This window comes from Centropristis striata, chromosome 23, assembly GCF_030273125.1.
Source record: "Centropristis striata isolate RG_2023a ecotype Rhode Island chromosome 23, C.striata_1.0, whole genome shotgun sequence".
Taxonomy (NCBI): domain Eukaryota; kingdom Metazoa; phylum Chordata; class Actinopteri; order Perciformes; family Serranidae; genus Centropristis; species Centropristis striata.
Window position 1 is genome coordinate 4,690,739 of NC_081539.1, and position 11,681 is coordinate 4,702,419.

At 35.6% G+C, this 11,681-nt stretch overlaps 1 protein-coding gene across 1 annotated transcript in view; it reads left to right on the top strand.

Annotated features, from left to right (window-relative positions):
* The window catches only part of LOC131962085 (LIM zinc-binding domain-containing Nebulette-like), a 6,441-nt gene extending 757 nt beyond the window's left edge, over positions 1-5,684 (top strand). Inside the window, exons 2-3 of the mRNA XM_059327045.1 lie at positions 3,508-3,638; positions 4,622-5,684. Coding sequence (XP_059183028.1) covers positions 3,508-3,638; positions 4,622-4,798 — 308 coding nt within the window. The 3' untranslated portion in view covers positions 4,799-5,684. The remainder of the gene's footprint in view (positions 1-3,507; positions 3,639-4,621) is intronic.
* Positions 5,685-11,681: the final 5,997 nt, after the last annotated feature.

Here is an 11,681-nt window from a genome sequence, read left to right on the forward strand (position 1 = left end):
AAAGTTTCCTTCCAGCAGCATCTCTCCTGGTTCTCTGGTTGTTTTCTCCTTATTAAATAATAAAATATTATATTATAATCTTCCTTCACTGTTTCCAGGCTCAGTGGACAGATCCTGCTTTATACTTCCTCAGATTTCTTTTCTTTCTTTCTGACGTCTCCCATAAAACGTTGTTGTTGTTGTTGTTGTCTGATCCATGTCCATGTAAACAAAGTGTCTCTTTCAACGACCCCCCCTCCTCTCTGAAGACCTGAAGGTGTGGAGGACCGACCCCGGCTCCATCTTTGACTTTGACCCCCTGGAGGACAACATCCAGTCCAAGAGCCTCCGCAGGATGTCTGGTAGCTCCTCCTCCCCCTCTGCTCCTCCTCTGCTCCTGCTAGAGGAGCCTGCTGGAGAACTTTTAGTCTCCACAACAAAGAGTTAAAACAGAGATCTGGTGTTTTAATCAGCAGCAGTGAGGAGTTTACAGAGCTCTCATTGTTTCTTTATAGATAAATATTCTTCTTATTGTCAACAAATCCCAAGTTCAACTCAGAACAGCTGTCAGTGTTTCTGCTAACAATTAATATGTGTGTGTGTGTGTGTGTGTGTGTGTCCGTGTGTCCAAGCCTGATATATAGAACACACACTGTAGTTTATTTTCAATCACACACACACACGACTGGTTATTGATCTCTGTGTCGATCCAATCACACTGAGTGTTTGGATCAACACAGAGATCAATAACCAGTCGTGCTTCACACAGAAATAGATAAATAAATAAATGAATAAATGAATAAAAGTTGAAATTAATACATAATAAAAAAAAAAACTTATGAATAAATTAAAACATGAGGAAATTTAAAAAAAGTCGAAATAGCAAATGAAATAAATGAATACATTAATACATAATAAATACATTCATTTATGAGTAAATTAATACATGAGAAAAAAAAAAGTGGAAATAGTTAATTCATTTATTGAATAAATAAATGTAGACATTAATACATAATAATTACATGAATTGATGAATAAGTTAATACATGAGGAAATTTTAAAAAAGTGTAAATAGCTAATGAAATAAATAAATATAGAAATTAATACATACTAAATACATAAATTTATGAGTAAATTAATACATGAAAAAAAAAGTTGAAATAGTTAATTAATTAAATAGATAAATAAATAAATACATGTAGAGATTAGTACATAATAAAACATACATTTATGAATAAATTCATACATAATGAAATAAAAAAAAGTGGAAATAACTAATTAAATGAATTTGAAATATCCAAATAAATAAATAAATGTAGAAATAAAAACATAATAAATACAAACATTTATAAATAAATTAATGCATGAGGAAATGAATGAAATAAAGTGGAAATAGCTAATTCAATAAACAAATAAATGCAGAAATTAATATATAATAAAAACATAAATTTATGAATAAAAAATATATGAGGAAATAAATGAAAAAAGTAAAAATAGCTAATTAAATCAATAAATAAATGCAGAAATTGTGAAATAGATAATACAATAAATATAAATATAGGAATATATATATATACATATGTATTTTTTTGTGAATTAAATCCTGACCTTTATAGATATTAATTGAAGTCGATATTAAATTAATATATACATTCATAAATAAACACATGTTTATTAAATAAAACCCGATATAAATCAATCAGTATATAATATGTCTGTAATCATTTATTTGGCTATTTCTGTAATTATTTTTTAATTCATTTTTCAATTTTTCAATTTATGTATTTAATATGTATTCATTTCTACATTTATTTCTTATTTACTTGGATATTTCTGTATTTAGTTGTTTAATTAGCTATTTCCAGATTTTTTTCATTTATTTCCTCATGTATTCATTTATTCATTAAATTTATTAGTACTGAGAGACGGATTAATATTCTGTTTTTTGGGGGGATTTCACAGGATTTGTTGACAGTAAGAACAAATGTTCTGAGCCTTTAAATACATCAATATTTACCTTTTTTGTTTGTTATTATTATATCAGAGTTCCTCCCTCTCTGTCTGTCTCTCGGCTCACTTTCTGTCTCATCTCTCCTTGTCTTCCTGTATCTCTGTGTCTCTGTGTCTGTCCCTGTATCTCTGTGTCCCTGTATCTCTGTGTCCCTGTGTCTCTGTGTCCCTGTGTCCCTGTGTCTCTGTGTCTCTGTGTCCCTGTGTCTCTGTGTCCCTGTGTCCCTGTGTCTCTGTGTCCCTGTGTCTCTGTGTCTCTGTGTCCCTGTGTCTCTGTGTCCCTGTGTCCCTGTGTCTCTGTGTCTCTGTGTCCCTGTGTCTCTGTGTCCCTGTGTCCCTGTGTCTCTGTGTCCCTGTGTCTCTGTGTCTCTGTGTCCCTGTGTCTCTGTGTCCCTGTGTCTCTGTGTCTCTGTGTCTCTGTGTCTCTGTGTCTCTGTGTCCCTGTGTCTCTGTGTCCCTGTGTCTCTGTGTCCCTGTGTCCCTGTGTCTCTGTGTCCCTGTGTCTCTGTGTCCCTGTGTCCCTGTGTCTCTGTGTCCCTGTGTCTCTGTGTCTCTGTGTCTCTGTGTCTCTGTGTCTCTGTGTCCCTGTGTCTTGGTGTCTCTGTGTGTGTCCGGCTGTCAGAGCGGGCCGACAGCAGGTTGAGCCGTCAGCCCTCCCAGCAGTCTCTGACCTCCCACAGCCAGGCTCAGTCCGTCAGCTCGCTGACCTCTGACCTCTGGGACCGCAGCAGCGCCGACACGCCCGGTACCTTCACTCCTGTGGTTTCTCCTCCTCCTCCTCCCTCCTCCTCACTCAGACACAGTAACAGGACCAGGGCTCCGACAGGACACCACGCATGTTTGAAATCATTCTCCTCCTCCTGCTCCTCTTCCTCTCTCCTCCTCATTCTCTCCTCCTGCTCCACTTCCTCTCTCCTCCTCCTCTTCCCTCCCTCTCTCCTCCTCCTCTTCCCCCTCTCTCCTCCTCCTCCTGTCCTCCTCCTCCTGCTTCTCTTCCTCTCTCCTCCCCCTCCTCCTCCTCATTCTCTCCTCCTCCCTCTCTCCTCCTCTTCCTCTCTCTTCCTTCCTCTCTCCTCCTCCTCCTCATTCTCTCCTCTTCCTCTTCCTCCCTCTCTCCTCATCCTCTTCCTCCCTCTCTCCTCTTCCCTCTCTCCTCCCCCTCCTCCTCCTCATTCTCTCCTCCTCTCTCCTCCTCCTCGTCTTCCTCCCTCTCTCCTCATCCTCTTCCTCCCTCTCTCCTCCTCCTCCCTCCTCCTCACTCAGACACACAGTAACAGGTCCAGGGCTCAGACGGGGACACACTCACTTGTTTGAACTCCACTAATTAATCCGACTAACTCAACTTCGTTTTCTTCTTCCAGGTTGTGTTGTTGTTGTCACATAATCCAGCGAGTGTTCACAGAGGAGGAGGAGGAGGAGGAGGAGGAGGAGGAGGAGGAGGAGGAGTCTGGTCTCTGAGTGAGTGGTGGTGGAGGAGTCAGACAGCTCATTGTGTCTGTGTGTCTGTGTGTGTTTCAGCTCCGGTCCTTCCTGGAGCGTACCATCAGGGCGTCCACATGCAGCAGCAGCCTCAGTACCACGGCTACATGCACCAGACCAGCATGTCTTCTGTCAGATCCGTCACCTCGCCGCCGCACTCAGCCACCATGGTACGTTATCTCCTCCTCCTCCTCCTCCTCCTCCTCCTCCTCCTCCTCCTCCTCCTCCTCCTCCCTCTCTCCTCTACCTCGCCGCCTCACTCAGTTCTCACGTTCTCTCCTGCTGCTGTCTGAGGAGTAATAAACGCCACGTAGAAGTGGTGACATCATCTGAAAGCTGTGAAACTGAAGATTAATTTGAGTGTGTCAAGTTGTTCTGGTCAAAAATATGTAATAGACAATGACTTGATGAATTATTTATTTATTTATTGAGGCCTGTTATGGTGAATAAAGGGTTATAACATTAGTGGACTCTTTCTAAAGTCCAGAACATCTCATCAATACACCAAGACCTTTGGAACAATATAGAAGAATCCATCAGATTTGGGTTCAAAAACTCCTCTTCCTCCTCTTGCTCCTCCTCCTCCCTCTCTTCTCATCCTCTCTCCTCCCCTTCCTCTCCTCCTCCTCCTCCTCCTGCTCCTCTTCCTCTCTCATTCTCATCCTCTAGCTGTCCTCCACCTTCCCTTACATCTCTCCTCCTCCTGCTCATCTTCCTCTCTCTCTTCCTCCTCTTCTTTCTCTCTCTCCTCTTCCTCCTCCTCGCTCTCTCCTCCTCCTCCTCCTCCTCCTACCTCCTTTCTGCTTCTCCTCCTCCCTCTGTCCTCCTCCTCCCTCCTCCTCCTCCTCCTCCCTCTTCCTCCTGCTCCTCCTCCATAGAAGAATCCATGCTGAGATTTCGCTTCAAAAACTTTGGTCATTTTGTAGATTTCTGTATTTTCAGCGATTGGATGACGAACACTTCTGTTATTGTTAATAAACCTGGGGGAGCTGCACCTCCTCTGAATGCTCCGGGTCTCTAGTTTATGGTTGTAAAGTTTCATGAGGCTGTGATGATCCTCGAGGTCACAGCAGCTCATTTTATACAGTGTGTAACCTCTGTGTGTGTGTGTGTGTGTGTGTGTGTGTGTGTGTGTGTGTGTGTGTGTCTGCAGCGAGTGTACCGGGCGCTGTACGACTACGCGGCTCAGGACCACGACGAGGTCTCCTTCAGGGACGGAGACGTCATCATCAACGCTCAGCCCATCGACGAGGGCTGGATGTACGGCACCGTGCAGCGCACCGGCAAGTCCGGCATGCTGCCTGCTAACTACGTGGAGTGTTGCAACTAGAGGAGGAGGAGGAGGAGGAGGAGGAGGAGGAGGAGGAGGAGGAGGAGGAGGAGGAGGAAGAGGAGGAAGAGGAGGAGGTCAGCATGTGAAGATTAAATCCAGCCTCACTCTGATCACAGCAGCAGTCTGCCCTGTTCTCTGACTTACAGGCATTATTTACATTATTTTAATTCAAATATAAAGTCACATCACAGCCAGGAGGCCATTAAAGTCAATAATATAAACATAAATAAATAAATACACCTATTAAAGAAATAAGTATGTCTATGAAATAAACCCTACAATAAAATATAGAAATAATTATACATATGAATTTGTAAATGAGTCAGGAAAGTTAAATAAATATTTATTTCAGGGATCTTTTATTTCCATAAGCCAGTACATATATTTATTTATTGAACATTTTTTGACTCATTTATATATTTATATTTATATGTTATTTTATATTTATTGCCTCAAGAATTTATTTCAGGAATTATTTCAGAGCCATTTTGTGTATTTAATTAGAATATTTTTCCCATTTATGTATTTATTTATTAATTAAATACTGACCTAAATGGCATTTGTTGATATTCATTTAAGTCAATATTTAATGAATAAAAACATTCATTAATAAATAAGTTTATTAAATAAAACCTGAAATGAATAAATTAATATAGAATATATAACTACATATAAATGGTTCAATAAAGTAGAGCAAATCCATTTTTATATTTTAAAAAATCAGCTTTTATTTCATAACTCCACATTCATTTATTGAACTACATTGACTAAATTCAGTATTTGTATTTATTTCCTAATTTATTTCAGGAATTATTTCATAGCCATTTTAGCCATTTATGTATTTCATATATATATATATATATATCATAGGAATATTTATCTATTTATGTATTTATTTGTTAATAAAATGAATACATATATTCAATTCAATAAATATTGAATAAATGGCATTTGTAGATATTAATTTAAGTCAATATTGAATGAATAAATATGTTCATAAACAAATAAATACATAAATAAATGTTTATTAAATTAACCTGAAATAAATAACTAGCCTTTTATGTAATTTATAGGAATATTTATCTATTTATGCATTTATTTGTTAATTAAATATTGACCTAAATGGCATTCATAGATATTAATTTAAATCAATATTAAATGAATAAACACATTCATAAATAAATAAATATGTCTAATAAATAAACCTGAAATAAATAAATAATAATAATATAGAATATATAAATAAATAAAAATGGCTCAATAAAGAAAAAAAAATCAGTTTTCATTTCATAATTCCATTTCTTTTTTACAAAATTAACTCATTTTAATATTTATATTTATTTCCTAATTTAATTCAGGGTGTATTTCATAGACATATTTATTTGTGTCTCAGGCACATTTTTTTTTTTTTTAGATCAGAATCACGTTATTGAAAGACCTTTTGTAAAACATGAGCAATAACTCATTGAAGGAGTAGATTCTCCCTGAAAAAAAGTTCATTTTTTACACATTGTTGATAATAAATCAGCTGCTGAAAGACTCTGAACATCCCAGACTGCTGACGGGAAATCTGAGGACGGAGATTTTTTTTAACGTGAGGAAGGAAAGAAAAGCAGAAGAGGGATAAATCTAGCATGCTGCAAGTTCTGTCTAATATTAAACTAGCGGAGGATGAGAGAGGAAGGATGCATGAGGAGAGTAGAAGCATCCTGCAACAAACTATAGCAGATTAGAGGCTCAGAATATACATTTAGTTATTTTTTAAGTGGAACTAAAGGCAATTCAGGCTGATTACTGGGCTAAAAATAAGTTCTGGTGACATTTATTATATTTTTCTTATTGTCAATAAATCCCAAGAGGACACAAAAGCAACATCAGAGCTGATTGATCTCCACTGAGCAGCACATGTTGGATTAATCCGCCGCTGAAAATAGTCCCCAACCAATGCCCCATTTCCTCCTGTTTGTTTAAGTACGACGGAGTACTAGGGCCACATTTAGGGGGAAAAAAAAATATTGAAGAGATTAAAGTCGTAAATATTGAATTAATTACGAGAATAAAGTCGAAAATATTTCATTAATTATGATTATTTATTAAATTACGATTAATTTTCGAGTTTGTTCTCGTAATTAGTTTTATATTTACGACTTTACTCTCGAAATTGATTAAATATTTTTGAGATATTCTTATAATTAATTAACCCTTTGATGCACAACATATAAACACCTTCTAATGCACCACATGGGTCAAAAATGACCCGCATTCATTTCACATGTTATTTAATGCTGGCTGTGTGTTTTAATATCTTTTTTCCCCATTACAACAGATCATTATATCCATTTTTCCTTTCATACTTTATGAAGAAAAATAGTTTTTGTTTTATTACATTAAGTTTACACACATGGGTCTAAAATGACCTTGTGCATTAGAAGCATAGTGATACAAAAAGTGAAACACTAAATTAACAATTTGAATAAATGTGTAACTATGTTTGTCTTATTTTGAAGGTTTAACTTTAAAAGAGTTGTTAGAACCACCAGGTTACATTGGGAAATCACATATTTTAACATTTGAGACTTATTAGAGCCACCAAATAATAATTTCCATTGGAAAAAACACCAATTTAGTTTGTTTTTGATCATCATACATCCTAATTTTATGTTGTCCTTGATTCATTTTTTTTAATAAAATCCCTTTTTGTGTCATTACTCTTCTAATGCACAACATGGGTGAAAAATGACCCATATCCATTTTTTAGCTAAGTAGCTTGCTAAGCTACGTACTCAGCTAACTTCTTGGCTAAGTAATTAGCTTAGCAAGCTACTTAGCTAACTTCTTGGCTAAGTAGTTAGCTTAGCAAGCTACTTAGCCAAGTAATTAGCTATTTAATAATACAAAAATGTTTTTTCTTCACGAAGTATGAGAGGCAAAATGGAAAAAATGATCTGTTGTTATCAAAAACAAGATATTTAAAGAATACTTGGAATATTCAATCATAAAATAAGTTGATATCATAAAATAAAGCACAGAAACACACAGCAGCATTAAATAACATGGGGAATGAATGCGGCTCATTTTTGACCCATGTTGTGCATTAGAAGGGGGGTCAATATGTTGTACATTAAAGGGTTAACATCTGACTTTAAACATTTGAGATAAACAAGTAAAATTCTGGCTTTTCTTTGCAATGATGCAACCAAAGGAAGGAGGGAGGGAGGAGGAGAAGAGGAGAGGAGGAGAGGAGGAGTTAAAGACAATAACAGATGACTAGGTTTAGAGATCTCTCATCATTTATTTATCCTGAGTTTTAATTCATGTTCAGGTGAGTGTAGTTTAGTCTTTGAGTTGTTTTTTTTGACTGATATAATGGGAACGATGACACGGCACAGCTTCACTAACCTCTGTGTTTGTAGAGGACTTAACTAACACACTGTGTCTTTCTGTTTTTGTTTTTTAAACTCTGATGATCGAACACACAGTGACAGGCGGACTGAAGTGTGAACAGACTGTGTGAGTACGTCAGGCCTTGAGATTTCTGTATGTTGCAGACTATTTTGATACACGGGCTCCTGTTTCTGTTTGGGAAAGATATATTTTACTCTTCTATCTGTGTGTATCCAGTAAGTCGTGTTTCTGAGGTTCCTTGTCTTGCTGTGTGGATTGCATCCCGGTCACGTACTGAATAAAAACTTCACTCCGACATGTTTTCGTCTTTCTAGCTGGAGAGCCTTTTTCTATGTTTGATTTCATTAAATACTAGATGCAATAGAATATACTTTACTGAGTATTCATATGTTAACTGTGTTGATTTTTTTTTTTTGGAAGAGTCATTTTATAAACTTTGGCTTCTAATGTCTCCAGTGTAAAGGTTTTGATTTGATCTGTATGTCGTCACAGATTATACTGAGTTTATTTACATATTATTTGAAATTATATATCACTCAATATCAGTTAGGTTTTGTTTGCCATATGATAATAACAGTGTGTTTCATGTGGTAGAAATAAAAAACAAATAATTTGTCAACAGAAGTGTGTTTCTTCCCATTCAGAAGCTTAGATAGTCAAAGTTTATACACATTCATATATATATATTAGCTTTTTTGGACAAATATATGTATATGTATAGTGAAGTGGGAGCATTATTTCACAGATTTGACAGCTTTCTTGTTTTTAGCATTAGATATTGATTTGAAGTACATCTCCAGTTATTTCATAAAAACATAAAAGAAAGGTTTCACTTTGGCAAATTTACATTTATGGATGTAAAATTTTGCAAGGATTAGAATAGAATAGAAGAGAATAGAAGAGAATGCCTTTATTGTCACTATACACATGTACCATGAGATAAAGCAGCGCGACAATAAATAAAATATATATAAAATTATATATATATATATATATATATATAATATAATATATTTTATATATATTATATATAATATATATAAAATATATATAAAATAAAAATAAAATATATAAAAAAATAAATAAAATATATATAAAATATAAAAATATACAATATAAACATAAACACACATAGGCAAGTAAATGTAAAGAAAAATATATACGATATAATGTAAACATAGGCAAGAAAGGGAGGTAAGGTGCACAGTCTTCAATTCAATTTGCCAGAAGCAGATATGATGCTATGCAGTGTTCATAAATATATTGCACATTGAAGGACAATTTATTGTAATTAGATTAATTAAATATTATTTTTCAAAATTTTCATTTCATTTCATTTTCCCAAAGTCTCAGATAAGATAGAACCTAAATAATAAAAACATAGCTAATACAATATCATTATGTCATAAAATGCCAGAGAGCACATCAAATATCTTTTCATAGTAATCTAAAAATTGTGTATTCTTTTTATTTTTAACCAGGGCTAAGGATTTATAAAGTGAATTCAATTCAACCAAAAAATGAGGAAAGGTTGGCTTGGAGGCTGAACATTTTTGCTTATGAATAAAATATTTTCCCCAATAAAATGAAAAAATTTACTAAATACTGAAGACACTTGTTCTTCTTATTTTCATAATAACATATAACATATTTTAGGGAAAAACATTATGACATGTTAACATGGGTGAACAGTAAAAGTGCCTGAGAAGTTTGCTGCGTTCGATTGCACTCGGAACTCGGAAAGATCCGAGTTGGAAATTCCGACTTCCGAGGTAAATGCGTTTCATTCGTAGGTTTCATTGCTCAACCTGTGAAAACATGGCCGACCACAGCAAACTGATGGTTGATGGATGTCTTTCGAGCATTTAAAAATTATTCTGGGGAAGTAGATCAGCTACCTGGAACAACATACAGTTAAATGGTTGTGTCCTCTCTGGGTCTAAATATAGGGAGGAATTGTGGTCTGCAAATACTTGAGAGACAAAAATATAATTAAATCTTATCAATTTCCTGGATATAATAAAAAGAAGTGCAGTATTACACCTTATAGACTAATGTAGTTTAAATATGGGAAAAACTATAATATTTTTTACACTTTTACTGTGCTTTTTCGTCCCTACTACGCTCACACAAACTCTTTAATTAACAGAGTGGGAATAGTGCAAATACCACTACACAGTAATCCTACACTTTTAGTAACACAAATTCTAAATTAAACGACATATAACAGACTAAATGTTGAAGATAAAGTGACTGTTTACCACCTGTTTTGCTTTGACGTTTTCCACGTATTTCCGACCTGCTCTGGCTGCTTGGATCCTACCCGAATTCCCGATTCGAAAGAAATAGTCAGGCAGCTTAGGACCAGATTTAAGAAGAAAGGGGACACGTTGGACAAAAGCACCACATTTTTTCCACGTGCTCTCCATCACCATAAGTTTCAATTTTTGGTAGGAGCCACTTCATCAAGATTGCAAATCGGAGATGGCACCCATATAAAGTCTATGAGAACCAACATGTCTTCCAAGCCACTTCGAAGGTCAATTTTAGTGTCAAAATCTACATTTACTGGGTCAAAGAATCATTTAAAGCTGTTGAGAACATCACAAGGTGATTTTCTGATCATTTGATCTTTTATTATTTATTACATTTACAACTACAAAGATCTTTGCAATTCCAGTGTACCTTCTTGCCTGAGCACCTTGCACCACAGCCACTTGCACATTTTGTGCATTTTATCAATTTTTCAAAATACATGCACTTTATATGACCTATTTTAATAATCATCTAGTGATATTCTCAATAGCTTCAAATGATTCTTTGACCCAGTAAATGTATATTTTGACACCAAGATTGACCTTCGAAGTGGTTTGGAAGATATACTGGTTCTCATAGATTTTATATGGCTGCCATCTCCGATCTGCAATCTTGATGAAGTGGCTCCTACCAAAAATTTATCTGATGATCGAACACACAGTGACAGGCGGACTGAAGTGTGAACAGACTGTGTGAGTACGTCAGGCCTTGAGATTTCTGTATGTTGCAGACTATTTTGATACACGGGCTCCTGTTTCTGTTTGGGAAAGATATATTTTACTCTTCTATCTGTGTGTATCCAGTAAGTCGTGTTTCTGAGGTTCCTTGTCTTGCTGTGTGGATTGCATCCCGGTCACGTACTGAATAAAAACTTCACTCCGACATGTTTTCGTCTTTCTAGCTGGAGAGCCTTTTTCTATGTTTGATTTCATTAAATACTAGATGCAATAGAATATAATTTACTGAGTATTCATATGTTAACTGTGTTGATTTTTTTTTTTGGAAGAGTCATTTTGTAAACTTTGGCTTCTAATGTCTCCAGTGTAAAGGTTTTGATTTGATCTGTATGTCGTCACAGATTATACTGAGTTTATTTACATATTATTTTAAATTATATATCACTCAATATCATAATAATAAACTTATGGTGACAGAGAGC